This window comes from Heliangelus exortis, chromosome 1, assembly GCF_036169615.1.
Source record: "Heliangelus exortis chromosome 1, bHelExo1.hap1, whole genome shotgun sequence".
Lineage (NCBI taxonomy): Eukaryota > Metazoa > Chordata > Aves > Apodiformes > Trochilidae > Heliangelus > Heliangelus exortis.
The window spans coordinates 141,837,955-141,856,562 of NC_092422.1; the positions used below are offsets into that span (position 1 = coordinate 141,837,955).

At 40.0% G+C, this 18,608-nt stretch overlaps 1 protein-coding gene across 1 annotated transcript in view; it reads right to left on the bottom strand.

The window, feature by feature from the left end:
• Window positions 1–15,161, bottom strand: part of SLC41A2 (solute carrier family 41 member 2) — a 54,317-nt gene extending 39,156 nt beyond the window's left edge. The window contains exons 1-3 of the mRNA XM_071728689.1: window positions 15,045–15,161; window positions 5,843–6,586; window positions 3,017–3,124 (exon numbers count right to left, since the gene is read on the bottom strand). Coding sequence (XP_071584790.1) covers window positions 3,017–3,124; window positions 5,843–6,397 — 663 coding nt within the window. The 5' untranslated portion in view covers window positions 6,398–6,586; window positions 15,045–15,161. The remainder of the gene's footprint in view (window positions 1–3,016; window positions 3,125–5,842; window positions 6,587–15,044) is intronic.
• Between the last annotated feature and the right edge of the window lie 3,447 nt (window positions 15,162–18,608).

Here is an 18,608-nt window from a genome sequence, read left to right on the forward strand (position 1 = left end):
ATTAACACTAACACCAAAGAGAAGTATAAGCTATACCATGAGGTAGATTAAAACAAACAATCTTGAGGCATATTTAGTGAAATGACTGGTTCTAAAGTGGATGGGAAATTGTGAGTGACCACTAACAATCAGACAAAATAGAAATTTGGGCAACAAGATGAATGAAGGTGAAACCAGATACAATATGGATAATGGAAACTTTCTAACAAGACATTACTTTTTGGCTGACTACATCATTACAATGGATTGTAGTTAATTAGTTTACAGGCCCAAGAGCATAGACCTGTTTACAAATTCAGATGCAATTATAAGCTAACAGAGCAAGAAGAGTATGAATTAGTTCCAATTCTGAAATTTTAGAAATTTCCTCATCAAAGGTGAAGCTATTCACAGAGGCACAGTCAAGCAATTACTGTAAAGACAGTACCTGGGGGGGAGCCAGCTACTGCAAATGTAGGTCAGAGAAAGGAAAACTAATCATACCACTGCCTCCAAACAACTGTTTAGATATGCCCTGAATTAATACAGTCCTTCAGTTTTCACTTAGGATGAGGATGACAGGACAAAAAAATCAGATGGCTACACAGAGTAGGGGTCAATTGAATCAATGTGAATACTGCAAAGGTCAGTATAACCTCTTTCTGAGGGAACTGGCACATAAATTGCAGGTCCCATAGCAAGCTTTTTGATTAAGCTCTCCAGTAAGGAATGATACAATTTGACACAGCACTTGTTTTCCAAGCCTGGGGGATGCAAAACAATCAAGGCAACTGTACTGGAGTTTAAAATTATATTCAACAACTAAGACCAAGTTGTTGCCTTTTAGGAGTTACACGTAACACCTAAAGGGTTTCCATAGTTTTTTTGGTTTTTACATGACAATTAGATTCATTACTAAGTTCTTGTGTATTTGTTTGCCTTTCCAGTAGAAACCAGGGGCCTGTGCACAGAACTGTGCACATTGCAACTCGTGTTGCATTTGAAAAAGATACGTAGGAGAAAGTTGGCAAGTTCTTTGAAAGCTGTCATTTCTTCTTTTTTTTTTTTTCACACAGAAAACCTAAGCATAATTTTGTTAGCATTATATTAATAATGAATGATTTAGTGTTCTGATTTTGCACAATACTGTTCTCTTAAACCTCCACTGTGCTGTGCACATGTGATACAGACATTTACTTACTAGATCTTCACAAACAAGAACAAATTAGAGCCATTACTGGCAAAGGAGGGAATGTCCACAGAACCATGACAAACCTCTTCCTCCTCCCTGTGAAAGATATCCAATGAATTTACAATTTCACTAACGAAATCCCTGAAACTATTTCAAATGACATAAGTATTCACACCTGACAGTAAAGGTAGTAAAGTTTAAACACAAAATATAGTTAATAAACAGTAGGAATACCCAATAAAGTAAGAGCTTTAAAATCAATCAGAAAACAAGACTAAATAGCTAAGGATGCCATTGACAAAGACACAACAAACCATGTCAATCCTTTCATATGAAAAAATGGATATAGGGCAAAAGCAATCAATTTCATTAGTGGCTGTGACACAAGTAAACCTTCAGAGACTGCTAAGACTATGACCATCAGAGTGTGCATTTGGGCAATAACTCAATATAACGTGGCAGGGAAATTTATTAATGACAGGACACTTGAAGTTCCTGTCAATACAACATATTGTAATATTGTGCAAAAACTACACGACCTTGAGGATTACAGTACAAAACCAAATCTAATTCAACAGTAGAAATGCAAGGTCACACACTTATAGACTAATAATATTTCTGCCAGAAGATGGGAGTGACAGCTGGAAATAATGCAAAAGGACAAATACGGGGACACAGTAATGGCTCACAAAGTGACTGTGAGGTCTAAATCTGACACTGTCAGGAAAGTAAGCACATATAAACCTAGAAAGTTTGAAGAGCAATTTTCAACAGGAAGAGGGAAATGCTTTTCTACAAAGGTATAGTAAGGCCTCATCAGGAGTTACATACACCTTTGACCAAAAAATTTCAAGAAACATTCATTCAAACTGGAACAGGCAGAGAGTGGGGGCCTTGCTGGAGAATGGAAAAAATTCTCTTACAAAGGAAAAACACTGCATTAAGCAGTGTCTTACAGAGATACCCAGTTCAGGCACCAGAAGAAGTTTGGCCATGCTACTAGAATATTCTGTTCATTACAGCTACTCACAGTCACAAAAAAGCTGTATGCTAATATGGGTTGCTTAGGCTACAAAAATGAAAGACTGGAATGTCCCCCAAGACACAGAAAAGAACTACGACAAATATGTATAAAAGAAGACATAAAAACATCATTATGCTCTGTTACAGTGTTAATATACACACAGAAAATAAGCAGAACCCCAGCACAAAAAAGGAATAAAATAATTAAATCTAAGGGTAGATTTAGAGTATATATAAGAAAGAAATTCTGTACTTTGAGGGTGATGAGACTCTGGAATAGGTAAATTGTGCGTGTGCCCTTCCTGGAAGTGTTAAAGGCCAGGTTGGATGGGACTTGAAAGGTGTCTCTTCCCATAGCAGGGGGGCTGAAACTAGATGATCTTTGATGTCTCTTCAAACCCAAACCATTCCAGGACTGTATTTAGTCAGAAAGCTGCAAAGAATTTTCTTACAGTTTGATCAACAAAGGTCTGGCAATGATAACAGCACGTAAGTGGTTTTCAGAAATATGTGTTCAAAACACATACATTTTGTTAGCCTCTTCAAACCCCATCAAGGCCAAAGAAATCTATCAACCTTATAGAATGCATATATAAATCTAAAAAATCTACTTTATCTGTTCCCAGTGGTGACTCAGAAAAGACGAACAAAATAAAATCTTGATGTATGGAGGTTATATAGAGGGTCACCTTTTTGACTTGGCCAATATTTAAAGAGCCTCTAGCCAGATTATGCTGTAACTTGTGTTCAAAAGATTCTTTTTTTCCTTTTGAAATATTTACAACGTATCTGAAGAGTCAAGGGGAAGAAAAAGTTACTTACAGCAGTTGACAGCCGGGATGCCAAGGTCATTTCCAAATTTCCTTTGAGACCAAGAAGTGCAGGAACCAAGATAAAAACTTCAGTAACATTCTTGAACACATCCCAATGCTATGGAAAGGATACAGTGGAAAACATTCAGTTGAAAAATTCTCTCATGACTATCCACAAAGTACCAAAAATATTGTCTAAGTCACAAGTAAAGCCTCTAAAAGAAAAAAAAAAAAAAAAATCAATCTTTTTATGTTGGGCCTGAAATTCTAAAACAAGAACTGTTACCTAAGACAGATTTATGACTGCATATTACTACTTCAAAGATGAGAATAACAAAAGTAGGTGATAGAAAACTTGGCCTTAAAACAAACCCAGTTTAAAGAAGATGTCAGTAATTTGAAGGGTTTCTTTTTCTCATTACTTGAAAATAGTACCAGATGCTATGACTGCTCTTGAATTCTGCTCTTAATTTACAACATTTTCATTATTTCCCTTCCAGCTGTGTAGAAATCTCATGTAAAAAGAGTAAGGAATTAGTTGTCAAATGAACAGAGCATGTAAGTGTAAAAAAAGCTTCTTTTTATTCTTTTATTTCTAAGTGTGAAATTTAGAAGACTACAGTTTTCCAAAACACAGATTTTATACGGCAAACAAAGACAAACTCTCCCATAATTATTTGTGCACTGAATTCTCAGCACAGAAATGCTGCACTACTTGACATGTCTCTCAATCCATGTATTTAATTTGTAATAATTTATCAACTTAACTAAATTAAACTATAAATTGTGTTTGCATTCATGGATTTGCAATAATTTAAATTACTATTTTAATAGAAAGAAAATAATTCAATTCTCAAATCCCAAGATCTGAGAATTTCCTATATGTCAAGTTACGTATGTATTTACTACCAGGAAATAATTGGCATGAAATGGTTTGTAAAACCCAAGCTTAGCATGTTTTCTTGTCTTCAAATATTCATTTTCAAAACATGTTCTATCACATTTCAAGATCCTGCTTTACTGACATCATAGTTTAATGCCTAGTTTAAGGTGAAAAAGGCAATACTGATATTAGCTATTTATTTTTGCCTTTGTGTCACATCTCTCTCGTTCACTGTGAGCTGGACTGGGAAATCAGTGAAGGAATTTAGAAGGAAAAATCAAGAGATACCTCAATCCATCTCAAAACCCACCTACACAAGCATTTACATTCTCTAATGAAAGGAACACAAGCTGAAACATGTGACTGAAAATCAGGAGTGGCATTAGGCACAACCCCTGCTTTGGCTGATCTTCATTCTCTTTCATGCCATAAACCATATATTAATAGACAGAAACAAAACATAATGTGCTAAAATGAACAAAAGCAAATAACAAGATTGTTTTAAACATAGAAAGTAAGCAGTAAGGTTTGCATGACAAATTTTATTTTCCTTTTTCTTGATGTATAAATTGCATCATTTCATTGCAACTAATGGAAGTCCATGCTTCCTTCTTACTTTTCTCAAAAGTAACTTTCTAAACTTTTTATTGTAGCTAAAGGAAATTAAATTAGGAAAATTAATTAATTAATTTTTAATTAATTAAAATTAATTAAAGGATTTTTTAATTTATTAATTCCTTTAATTAATTAAAGGAAATTAAAGCTGAATTAAATTAGATTAAACAAAACATTATTAACTTCTCTACTGTCCTTCAGTTTTAATATTGTAATTATCCCATATTTTTTCCACATCTAATCATACAGGAAGAAAGAATACATGAAATGTACCCTTAAAAGAAATGCCTGGGTTTTTTTAGTAACAGAAATTAGGTTAGAAATACAAGTAAATACAGCCTTCAACATGCAAAAGAAAATAATCTAGTCTAATAAAACTTTCTTAAATGTTACTTTGTCCATAATTTTCTTCAAGTATCACTACACAATGAACTATGCAATAGGCAACTGTTAATTTTAACTCCACTGAAATGCTGCTGATATCTAAAGCTAGTGTTAAGCTAGAAAGCAGTCCTAAAAGTATTCCATCTCAAGAGGATCTTAGTGATGTAATACTCAAAAAAAAGACTTTAAAAATATTAAGAAATTAAAGTCTTAAAATTCAGAGCAAGTTCTATTTTATTAGTCCTAAACAATTATCATTGGTTCAATCTCCTATCACAAACCAAGATGATCTGGCTTCTCTAGACCTACTAAAATTATGTCCAAAGTGGCCATGACTATGCAGACCTGTTCACTGGGCTTCACTGATATTTACAATTTGGAGTGTTCAGTATGCCTAATGTTATTTTTAAAAAGTCTCTTACATAAACCTGAACATTCAAAAAAGTTCTAAATTACTTCATATGGATTTCATAAAACATAAGAATGCAATGCAGATTTTCACATGCCACATGAAATACCACAGACCAAATCTACACAGTATTTCAGAAACTGCATAGACTTGAAGCACAGGAGATAAAATAAAGCCATGCATACTTCTCATCTTTTTAAACTCCTAGATATGGTAGCATCACAGCTAATCACAAATCTCACTTGCCTATGTATGCATTTATTAGTGTCAACAGAATTTTGAAATTTTTATTCCTATCCTTAGTTAAAGCAGAAGGTAACAGTTTAGTTCCCCAGCTCACTGTGGCAAAGTGACAATACTTACCCAGACCTGAATGACTCCAAATTAAACATTGCAACTGCTTAAGATGAGGTTTTGGGAAACAGAGCTCATAGAAACAGAACCACACACCAACCTAATTACTCCTCAATATTATAAAAATCTAGACTATCAGAATTATTAGACTACCTGTTAAAAACAAAACATCTTTCAAATTAAATACCAACCTGTACAATATCCAAAACCATGCCAGCAGAAACAGTCCCAAAGCCTGCCAGCAAAAATGGTACAAGTATCTGTAAAGCCATAATACTACTGGATTCTTTGGGTTGTTTTCTACTTCCTTCCACAATAATATCTTCATTACTGTCACTAGATAGATTGTCTTCCTGCAACATGGCATCTGTTTCTGATGTGTCCATTCCATCACAGTAATCATAACTGGTAAAATCATCATATTTAGGGCTACAGCCTGATGGGCTGTGTCCATTACTGCCATGAAAACTTGGTTCTGAGAAGTGATGGTACTCTGTGTGTTGTTCAGACCTAGCACTAAAGTTGTGTCCTGATGGTTGTAATCCATCTTGCCAGACACTGCTCACTTTTTTGTGCCTTTCATCTTGGTTTACTTGGTAAACAACAGGAACCATACTCAAAAGCAGTCTCAAAAATTTATCAGACTGAATTGTACTAAGATTTATGGTCCAGTTTACAAAACCTTCTTTGTCATGAGCTTTGCTATTTGGTTTGGAGATGGTAGATCTGCCTTTACAGTTAGTCATAGTGCTACAGACGTACAGGTTGAAAAGCACTTTGTTCTTCAGATGTCTGCAAAGAAATCTTGTGGTTGAGTCATCAAGTGCCACACTCAATGATTTTAAAATAGATAAACCAAAATGATCCTTTTTTGCACGCAAAAATGTTTGTCCATTGATCTCAGATCTTCAACAAGTCCATAAGCAAGACTGGATCTGCAAAAAAGTAAAAAGTATTTATTTAAGCTTTAAAATCTTTTAAAATTTGCAGAAGATGCAAAATACTGGTTTGAATTTTGAGATCACCAAGCATCTTTCCAAAGCAAGTGTCTGTAGAAATGCCAATCTCTTCCAACATTCAACTGCATAATTTGAAATAAATTAGAAGGTAAAAAGGAAAAGTTGGTAGGTAAGGAAGATTCATAAACCAGTGTACTTCCCAGTGGAAGAAAGAGACAGCAACATGGGCTGTAAGTGAATTGGTAAGGTCCTGACTTTTGCCTTTCCAAAGCCCAGGAAGTTAAAATCTTCAGGCAGATGCTGTGCCCTAGAGTTCCACTGGTCTTGAAAATGGGATCCAGTAGATCCCAAAAATTTCTGCAAGGTGCAAATAGAAACATCACAATGCAGTGTGGGGCCACTGTTGTTCTCCCCACTCTATGCTAATGGCAAGGAGCATGGACAGAAAAAGGAAAAAAAACCAAACAACCCAAGTTTCAAAATGGTATCAAGAGTATTGATGTGTTCATGCCAGTGTAAAATCATGACAACTGACTTCTCTGAAGGGAGTATACTAATTATATTAAATATAAAGAGCTACTACATACATAGTATGACTATTTTTTCACAAAATACTACATTATCAAGGAAAGAAGACAGTAATGAAATTCTGACAAACTAGTCTACAGTAATTTAAATTAATCTCAGATAAAAATAAACTTTAAGTGATGTATTCATAAATATGGCATATTAAAATGCAATTAAAATTGGAACAAAAGGCTAGGAGTTAGGTTAATTAAAGGCACTAAGAATCTTATTTTAATTTTATATGACATGTAGGTTGCAGATATTTCCTGAAAGATAGGTTGTTCTGATGTGTAGTAATCACTAAAATATAACTATTTGATCAATATTAACACTAGCGGTGGTCAGTTTGTTTTGCTTCCTGCAAATCACACAAATACAGTTTTTAATTTTCTATATTTAATGTGACAACGTGGGTTTCTTTCTACTTTTAAATTTCCATTACGGTAGAAAATTAAACAATGATCTATTTCTCACATAGAGCCTCAAATAATTTGACATTTCCTCCATGAGAAGCCGTTTTACTTGCTTCTTCCTAAATTTTCATGTTATGATAACAGTTATGGTGATTTATTAAAATAACAGTCTTAATTTGACTTCAAGTTTCTTGTTTTTGGTATTTATTACTGGACTCCATGGATAGAAGTAAATGATTGGCACAAACAATGAAACAAAGCTCAGCCAAACTACACCAGCATGATGTGGGATAACACAGTTCCACAAGCTCAGGACACTGTACCCATAGGAAGATGTGAAAACCTATTTTTACAGACTTCAGGAAATAAAAATAGTTTGGGAGTGAAGGGCTGTTAATCTACGTGTCCTAAGAAAATCGGGCTCCTAGGATCATATTGTTCATGTAATGATCTCTATACTCCCTCTGCTTCAATGTTTTTAAGTAACCCAGTATTTATGGAACAATTTCAGATAGACTGCAGCAAGTGTAAAGATGTCAAACTTAACAGGCTTAGAAGAGATCCAAACTTGTGCCCTTGCTGAAAGACATCTTCAAACACTAGTTAGGGCAATTCACTCATATGCAGTCCCAGCATGTCTACTTCCAAAGTCCTGCTGCTCACAGAATTACTGTTTTGAGGTTTTTGAGTAAAGAGATGAATCCAACACAACATGAAGATTTTCCCTTTACCAATTGCTTTATCCCAGCAAGCTCTGACCAAGAAATGAATATTTTTAAAATGACAGTGGAGTTTATTGCTTGATTTAGAAAGAAGTTTTGGAAGAACAAGCAGTATTTTTCCCACAAGACCAACAAAGGAATTTAAGTAACCAAGATTACTGCAAGAACTTTTGCTGTTCTGTAGCAGCCTGTGCCATGTTGAACTTTTTAGCCCAAGCACATAAAACCCCCTAGCTTCTGGCTTCCACACTTTTAATTATAAGTAAGCAAACAACTTTTGCTGCTGTCCCAAGAGACCTGTAGACTCAGGACAAAATGGTTAAGTGCTACAGAAAGACAGAGAAGGAAGACACAATATTTTTTCTTCCGGGCCCAAAGATGACATTATCTAAGTAAAAAGAAACACGGAGCAGAAGCAGATGTATCATTAAACCAGCAAACTCTTACCGAGTTGTATGATAAGAGCAAACAGCTTTATAGAAGGATTAAGAGGAATACAAGAGAAGTTGAAGGAAATTTCCATTAGCAAATTCACAGATGACACCAAACTGGGGGGGAGTGTGGATCAGCTGGAAGGCAGGAGGGCTCTGCAGAGGGACCTGGACAGACTGGAGAGTTGGGCTGATTCCAACGGGATGAGGTTCAACACGGCCAAGTGCCGGGTCCTCCACTTTGGCCACAACAACCCCATGGGGAGCTCCAGGCTGGGCACAGAGTGGCTGAGAGCAGCCAGGCAGAAAGGGACCTGGGAGTCTGGATTGACAGGAAGCTGAACATGAGCCAGCAGTGTGCCCAGGTGGCCAAGAAGGCCAATGGCATCCTGGCCTGTATCAGGAACAGCGTGGCCAGCAGGTCCAAGGAAGTGATTCTGCCCCTGTACTCAGCGCTGGTGAGGCCACACCTCGAGTCCTGTGTCCAGTTCTGGGCCACTCAGTTCAGGAAGGAGATTGAGGTGCTGGAGCAGGTCCAGAGAGGAGCAAGGAGGCTGTGAAGGGATCCAGCACAAGTCCTGTAAGGAAGGGCTGAGAGAGCTGGGGGTGTTCAGTCTGGAGAAGAGGAGGCTCAGGGGAGACCTCATCACTCTCTACAACTCCCTGAAAGGAGGGGGTAGCCAGGGGGGGGTTGGTCTCTTCTCCCAGGCAGCTCCCAATAAGGCAATAGGGCATGGACTTAAGCTCTGCCAGGGGAGGTTTAGGTTGGATATTAGGAATAAATTCTTTACAGAGAGGGTGATCAGGCATTGGAATGGGCTGCCCAGGGAGGGGGTGGATTCTCCATCCCTGGAGGTTTTTAAGAAGAGACTGATGTGGCACTCAGTGCCATGGTCTGCGAACCACAGTGGTGGTGGATCAAGGGTTGGACTTGATGATCTCAGAGGTCCCTTCCAACCTGGCTGATTCTGTGGTTCTGTGAAATTGAGAAAAATTACAGTTTCAGGAAGGGTATAACAAGGAAACATCTTTCAGAAAACATCTAGATTAGAGAACTGTGATAGAACTCAAGAATGAGACATAGAATTTAGATAAAAAAGTGTCTGTGATAAAACACACATACTGAAACCCACAGGACCTCACTGGGTTTTTTTGGGGGCAGTGGTATTTTTTTTTTGGAGGACAGGTAGAGAAGTAATGAAAGAAAGATTCTATTTCACAGGGAAATATATTGAGGAAAATTCCCATTAGCTTTAACAACGCAAAGTTTGGCTCTCATTGTGGCTTCTCCAGTTAAGTCCTCCCGTCACATCAGGAGAGCACTAGACAAGTGACTCACGGAAATTATTCACTGGTCTGGAACTCTAGACAAAAATATTTGGGTTAACTATTCATTTTTCTAACATATGGAGTTTCTTCTTTCAAGTTTTCACTATACATATTTTACTTTTTTTTTTAAGAAACAAGTCTTTTTGTAAGATTGTAGTTTCAGTTAAAAAGAAAAAGGTTTGAAAAATAGAAATGGCACTTAAAATTAAAAAAAAAAAGAGGAACAGAAAAAGTCTTTAGTCAGCTAGCAAGTTAAAAGGGAGGAAGAGGTTGGCATGGACAGCTAATGGTTGCTATAGTACAAAGCAGTTTGGATGACAGTCGTTTCTGTTTTTCCTACCAGAAAGACTTGGAATGATAAAAGTGAGCTAATGATAAATGCTGAAAAATGAGAATTCAGGAAGACAAACTGCCAAATACACTTTTCAGGGAAGAGAAATTACTTCCTCAGAGCACAGAGAGAGGAGATAATTCTGAAGCCTTCTGACTGTAACTGTTCATTTCTAAAAGCTTGTCCAACAGAGATAATTTTCCACATACCATCAGATGTAATAATTTTATCCTGAGCTATGGGATGCTAATATTGCTGTACTTTTAGGGTTGGGTTTTTTTGTTTTCACTTTTGAGTTTTTTTGGTTGATTGGTTTGGTTTAGTGTTGGGTTTTTTATTTTTTTGTGTCTATAGAATGCAGCAAACCATCTAAGGAACAGTATGATCTCAGGGACAAGAATGCCCTAAGAAGCTTTATCCTTGACAAGAACAATGCTCATTTTATTGTGCTCTCTAGAAAAGACATACTCAGCTAAAGCAGCAAGCTCTATTCAGGTAACTGATATGACAAAAAGGAGATAAAAATCTCAAAAATACCATCCCAAATTTATGTAAGAAAAGGAGATAAGTGAATCTGGTTTCATGCCATATAGTCAGAAGGCTACAGAGAAAGAGCACTAAGAAATGCAAAGACACAGAGAGACATAGATCCATTTGATAAGCCAGAAAGCAGCCTCAAATTTATCCTACACCTGCCATGTTATATATGAAGTAAAATGGCACCTTTTGTCCTTACAAGCAAAAGAATGAGCAAGGTCAGACAGTGAATATAATAATGAATATAATAATATCTTTATTTTTTCCTAAGTGCCTACTTTTAATAGTTTCTTCTTTTCCTTCATACATCTTGTGTATGAAGGAAATAACAATCATCATATTACATCATAACAATTACTGTGTATTGCTCTCTCACTCCTGCAAATATACACAAGCATAAACAAACATTTCTGGAAACATGAACAAACAGAAAATACAGCCCTACCCTGCAGTTTGCAGAAGACATGTTCCTGAAGAGTGAGACACTGAGCAATCCAACAGGTAACAAAACATATGAATTAAAAAAATTGATGCACATAGCAGTTTCAAAAACACACAGAGAGACAGTATATGTGATGTGGAAAGCAAACAGCCAGAAGCAGATGATATGGAAAACAGACAGGACCATGAGCTGGAAGAGACTTTTGGAAATGGATAGCTGCTTTAGGAAAGTATCAGGTACTCCAGTTATGAAACTGAACATCTGGGACCATCACATTTTTCTATCCTTCACCTTTGACTGGCTTGATTGATCTTGATTCATCTGAGGAAGATTCAGTTAACATGAAAAATATACCTGTTCAGGAAGAGGCAGCAAAAATGCTTTTCATTATTTCTCAAATTTCCAATATTGCTTCAGATGCACTCATCATGAGTAAGTTCTCAAGAACATGAGAAGGAGATACTTCTTCCACACTTTACTAAAGAACATCTGTCACTAGCAGGGTTAAGAGACTAAATTCTACAGCTAAATTTGATCATTTAGTTAATAGACTGCTGGTAATATATTTAAAGCATGTAAAAATAAAAAAAACAGTCATTAAATCACTGTACTTTTTCAAGTACCTTCAAAAAAAGGAAGGGGGAAAGAGTGGTGAACCATTGACTATGAAACTTTATTATAGAGTCAACATTATGACAGACTAAACCAAATATTTGTCTAACTCTAGGAAAATTAATTTATTTCAGAGTTTCGCTAACACAACCAAAAGGTAACACTTATCTGAATAACACTGAGGGCTTTCACAGAAGCGAAATGTAATCACACCTCAGTCAAAACCCATTTTCTTAAAAGTTGCAAACATTTTTAACAGGGAATCTTTTAAAGCAAGGCAATCCTCTACACTGCACTCCTAAGCAACCTAGAGTGAAACACAATAGCTTAAATCTGCTTGCCTGTGAAACGCCTCTCAGTACAAGACCAAGCCTTGAAAATGGATATACAGGAAAGTAATGTGAAACATTAATGAAATAACAAGCTTTAATATTTTGCCAGCATAAGCAAAGATGAAGCTGGATTCTTTTTTGGCTTCAAAGATGAAGCCGGATTCTTCTCAGAGAAAGGATGAGAGGCAGTGAGCTCAAATTGAAACACAGGAAATACCATTTAAGCATAAGAAAAAGCTTTGTTTCACTGTGTGGGCAGTTGAACACGGGTCCAAACAGGTTATGGACACTCCACCTTTGGTGATATTTGAAACCAAACTGTACATGGCTCTAAGCAGCCTGGGCAACTTGACCCTAAAATGAGCAGAAATGGCTGACTAGACCATTTCCAGAGATGGGGTCTGAGAAGTTTGAAATGCAAGGCTTTGGAGGGACTTTTTTAGGTTCAGAAAGGTGATACAGGGATCTGCACTGCCTCTCCTTCACTCTTGTGTCCTGCATTTATAGAAGTTCCCAGTATTGCACTAATATCCTTCTCACAGCTGTGGCAAATCATTTACATCGTTGCATCCTAGTGAAGGTATCAGCAGAAAGTGAAAGTTCCATCATGTCACCTCAGCACTCAGAGAAAGTAAATAGCCTTTACTATCATTCATCATCTTGTAGAATCCAGAACCCCAGGTGGTGGACTGGGCTAAGGTTATTCACACCAGACTGAAAAACATGCTGAAAATTAACAAATGTTGCATGCAAAGCAGATATATGGGTATTACATGCCACTTATTACATATTATGCAGTATACTGATTGTCACGGTGTTTATCAATAGCAAAAGGAAGAAAAGAAAAAATAATGTGGGGGGAAAAAAACCAAACCAAACCAAAACAGATTAAAGAACCTCCAGGTCCCTTTTTGAATTTAAGACACTGAAAGAGCTGCCAGCCTCAGGCTCCATTTTCAGACAAGTTTGAGACTGCTGCATTCCACCTCCTGAACACGGAGGCTTTCAATTTTGGCCACAAGGAAGAGAAAAGCAGCTGTCAGAAAAACATTTGGTTTGCCTCTGTACTTCAAGGCAACTCAGAAGAGACCAGAACAGAGCCAGAAACAAGGTTAAAAGGCAGTGAAATGTGGTCACGTTAAAAAATAACCCAAATGGAATACCAAGATGAAAAATGCCAGGCAAATCACAGCCAGCCCATCAAAACTGTGTAGGAAAGTTTAAAAAATAAAGAGAGTACTCAGTCCTACAGATTAAGTAACCAATAAGCACTTAGCAGGATGAGTTCTATTTGGGATCCTGATTGCAGATTTCTGCTGTCATCACCAAGGAGGGATGAATTGCTTATTGACTCAAGGACTAGAATACAGACTTCACATTGTTTTTAGTGGATAATATCCTAAGGCATTTGAAAAGAAAATGATACACTGCTATTTTTCCTTCTGAAATGTCTACCAGTCATACTGTAGTATTTATGACTCTAATTTCTCAATCTCTTTAAGGCACTGGATGTCAGGAATGCTGCCAAAACAGGTCTTTCCACCTGCTCTCATATTTTTATCAGTATTACTGAAATGGTAAAGTGGGGATAACTGAGTATGTCTACAAAAGCCTGCTAGGACTTTACCAAGAAAAGATACATGTGCAGACTTCTTTCGGGTATTTATGTTTTGTTCCTGACACAAAGACTAAGCAATCATTATAATGTCATTTATCAGATCCTGGCTAATGTAGCATGGTCTATAACTTAGGATCAAATGTGAGTGAAGACACTCAATTCTCCCAGAGAGTGGGGCAATGGGAGGGAATTAAAATATTAATTGAAGTTAAAGAGCCACAACTACAACTGGAACTGAACTGGATATTCATGACAGGCTTGAAAGTGGAGCGTATCACAAAAAGCTCCTACCTTTTGTCAGAAACGTATGAAAAGAATGGAAATGCACGTTATAATTCACATGAATCGTATAAAAACAAAACAAAAGATGATCATACAAGTCAAGTCTGTATGTATGCTGTTGGTTGAGGTTCCATACTTGTCTAGCTACTCCATCTGCTGTGGCAGATTTTGGAATATTTTTATAGGTGTGAAGGTGGGAATGGGAACGCAAGCAGAGAGGGATGTACAAGGGTGCGAGGGATTAAGGGCTGCTGGAAACCCTGGGCAGATCTTGAGCAGGCACAGGGAAACCAAAGAAAAGGCTCATTGTCCGGGCTACCTGGAGCAGTGCAGAATTACGTGCACATGATGAAAACAGCTGTGGGGTGTTGAGGAGCGCTGGCTACCGGGGGAAGGGAGCCTCACGCCCTTTAGCATCCGTGGCCCGAGCGCTGGGCACCCGGGCAGGCCGGCGGAGCCCGCCCCAGCGCCGGGGGGCGGCTGGAAGGAGGGCGCGGAGGGAGGCTGCGAGGGCTGGCGGCCGCCTCAGGGCCCGGAGAGCGGGGGACGGGAAGGCAAGGGAAGGGGCGAGCCTTACCGCAGCCGGGGGACGGGCGGCCCCGCCTGCCCGACAGCTCTCGGGGACCCCCGGCATTTGGGGTGGGGCAGGCGCATCGCTGCCGGGGGAGCAGCTCCCCCACTCCTGAGGAAACTTTCCCGCCCGCCGCCTCCCTCTCCCCGGGGCGGCAGGTCGCCAGCTCGCCCCTGCCCCTCACCCCTCGCTGCCTCCCCCCTCTCTCCGCCTCCGCCAACCCCTCGGGCCCGCATCTTCCCCGTACCTGGGCGAGGGCGACGCTGGCAGCGGCCCCGAATCCGACTCCATCGCTGCGGCGAGCGGAGAGGGAGCAGCCCGGCGGCAGTGACAGCTCCGGGGATAGGTGAGCGCCGCCGCCACTGAGCAGGCGCGGAAGCGGCGGGAGGGCGGGCAGCCCCCGCGATGATGTGGCCCGAGATGCGCAGCAGCCGCGGCTGCCGTCGTCGCCACCGGCGGCTCAGACCCGGCGGCGGGCAGGGGAGGGGAGGGGCCGAGCCGCCCCCAGCCTTCCCCCCGCACTGAGGGGAGCGGTGGGGACCGGGCGCGGAGGTGCGGAGCGGGTGGGGCCCGGGCCCGCAGCCCAACCGGACACCCCTGGGCCAGCTCCTGCCGCGGGTCCCCCCTCCGCCTACGCGGGACGCTGAGGGGACAGCGGCGGGGAAGCCGCCAGCCTGCGCTGCCCCTTGCGCCTTCCCGGCCCCGCTCGGTGGAGGCGCCGGGCGGAGCTCTGGGCCCCCGCCTCGCCTCCGCCGCGGCCCGGCTGGTGCCTCGCAGCCTGGGCGAACAAAAAAACCTCGGGGAGGGGCGAGGCGGTGGGCGCTCCCCAGGCGGACCGTGCCGGTGCTCCCTCTTACAAAGACTTTCTTGGCGACGGAGGACACGAGTCGTCGTTTTGTGCTGGCACCGGCCTCTCGGCTGCCCCGGGGACGTTTTTGTCCTTACGTGCAGCTGGGCTGGAAGTAGCTGCCTCAGAAATATTTTTTTTTTTTTCTTAAGTGTTTGGGTTGGTTGGAATATTCGTGTTCTTGCCCAGCTGTTCTGTACACCAAGTACTTAAATATCAGTCTGCAAGAACTTGGCCTCTGTTAAACCGAATACAGTGTCAGAGTCTTCTGGTCCCTGTTAATCAGTCCCTCAAAGATCTTGTTTCCCTTTAGACTTTATATTAATACGCTAAAATAGTCAAGGCAGCTGAATTTGTGCAGTTATTATCATTGCAAGTATTCTTCCGATTGTTGCTCAACACTTCGAAGTAGTGAGAATGCCTTAAGTGGAAGGTGAAAGGGGAGAAAGATGAAGGAAAGACATCCAGGATGTCATCACGGTGACAGCAGCCAAGTGTACAACATCTCTTTTCCTCCAAGCAGAACAATAAAACAGTATGAGCAAGAGACCAAGTATCTGCCATAAACCGGAGGGAGCTGCTGTGGGTATGTGTGGAAGAGCAGAGATTCAAGCACTGGACAATGTATTTGCAGAACTGGAGCCAAAAAATTCTGCACTGTGATAGCATTGCAGTTAATATGCAGTTACACCTGAACTCTGTGACAATGCTCCATTAAATTAATGAAGCAGCCCAAACCTCTGAGCTATTAATTCAGTGGTAAATGATGTCTCGAGCCTGAATTTAGTGGTATTTGGGTTACAGATGCTGTTGTCTCCCTACCCCAGTAACAACCGTAGGTATCCATGCCTGGGCTGTGCACACCTGTCACGGCTGCATAGTTGGGCCACCTTGCAAACTGGATAAAGATCTGCTCCTGTTGCCAACAGGTTGGTGTATAAACCTCAGGTTGGGGAATAGTGCCCTGAGGTGCTGTTTGTGGCTTCTCTAATTGCTTGTCTGATGATCTTGGGCAATCATACAATCACTCCCTATTCGTTGACAATATAGTATCATGTCACTCCCTCCACTGAGCTGGGCTGATACCCATGGATGAACTTGGCTACCTGAGAGTCACAGACTATTATTATGGGCTGTGTGCAAATTCACAAAGTCTCACTTTTGTGGCCCAAGGCAAAAAACCCTCAGTCCTTAGCATTTTTCAGCCATGAAAAGCTAGCGAGAGGATTTTTCTGGAAAACTTCAGTTCTGAAGCACGGTTGAGTAGAAAGGTGCAAACCATGTAGGAAATTCAGCAGAATACATCCAGGGATTTAGGTGTGCAGTGGAAGTGGCTGGGGACACTGTCCTGTGTCAGGGAAACAACATCTCTCTTGCTTGCAGTCATGCAGAAGGTTTGTCTCTTAGTCCTTTGTATATCTGCATTCTGAGATAGTGGGATTTGGGTGCTGTGTTTTTATGTTATTTTTCTTGTTTTGAAGGAAGGGAAGGGAAGGAAAAAGAAAGGAAAGGAAAAGAAAAAAAGAAAGGGAAGGGAAGGAAAGGAAAGGGAAGGGAAAAGGAAAAGAAACGGAACAGAAAAAGGGAAAGGAAAGGAAAAAGGGAAGGGAAAAAGAAAAAGGAACAAGAAAAAGAAACAAGAAAAAAGGAACAAGAAAAAGAAACAAGAAAAAAGGAAAAAGGAAAGGAAAAAGGAAAGGAAAAAGGAAAGGAAAAAGGAAAGGAAAAAGGAAAGGAAAAAGGAAAGGAAAAAGGAAAGGAAAAGGAAAGGAAAAGGAAAGGAAAAGGAAAGGAAAAGGAAAGGAAAAGGAAAGGAAAAGGAAAGGAAAAGGAAAAAGAAAAAGAAAAAAAAGAAGAAAAAAGAAAAAGGAAAAGGAAAGGAAAAGGAAAGGAAAAGGAAAGGAAAAGGAAAGGAAAAGGAAAGGAAAAGGAAAGGAAAAGGAAAGGAAAAGGAAAGGAAGCTTGCCATTTTCTACTAGAGCACCACTTATGTGATTACTTTTTTTTTTTTTTCTTTTTTGGCTTAGACTCTTGAGAACACTTCAGTTCTCTTTTTACGTTTTCCACATTGTCCAAATTGCAAACTTACAGGGATGGAAACTGCACCACAAATCTTCAGTAACAGGTTACCTGATGGCAACCGACTTTGAGGGGTGCATCATTTTCTCCAAGGGGTAATTAAAATTCCCTCAGTGCCTTAAATTTAATATTAGGTGCAATTGACAGACTCTGATAATGAAAATGGGAAAGATTTCAAAGAAGAGCAGCTGCTGGCAGGCATTCAAGTAGCATCCCCTGTAAGTAGCAGCACCTGTAAGTAGCAGCACCTGTAAGTAGCAGCACCTGTAAGTAGCAGCACCTGTAAGTAGCATCCCCTGTAAGTAGCAGCACCTGTAAGTAGAAACACCTGTAAGTAGCAACACCTGTAAGTAGCAACACCTGTAAGTAGCATCCCCTGTAAGTAGCAACACCTGTAAGTAGCAACACCTGTAAGTAGCAACACCTGTAAGTAGCAGCACCTGTAAGTAGCATCCCCTGTAAGTAGCAGCACCTGTAAGTAGAAACACCTGTAAGTAGCAACACCTGTAAGTAGAAACACCTGTAAGTAGCAACACCTGTAAGTAGCAACACCTGTAAGTAGCATCCCCTGTAAGTAGCATCCCCTGTAAGTAGCAACACCTGTAAGTAGCAACACCTGTAAGTAGCATCCCCTGTAAGTAGCATCCCCTGTAAGTAGCATCCCCTATAAGTAGCAACACCTGTAAGTAGCAACACCTGTAAGTAGAAACACCTGTAAGTAGCATCCCCTGTAAGTAGCATCCTCTGTAAGTAGCATCACCTGCCCGCAGCCTGTTTGGCGTTGCCTCCTCCGAGCGACGGGATGAACTTTTTCACACCGAATCCTTTCATAAAATTTAAAAATGTTTTATTTATTTATTTATTTATTATATATATTATATATAT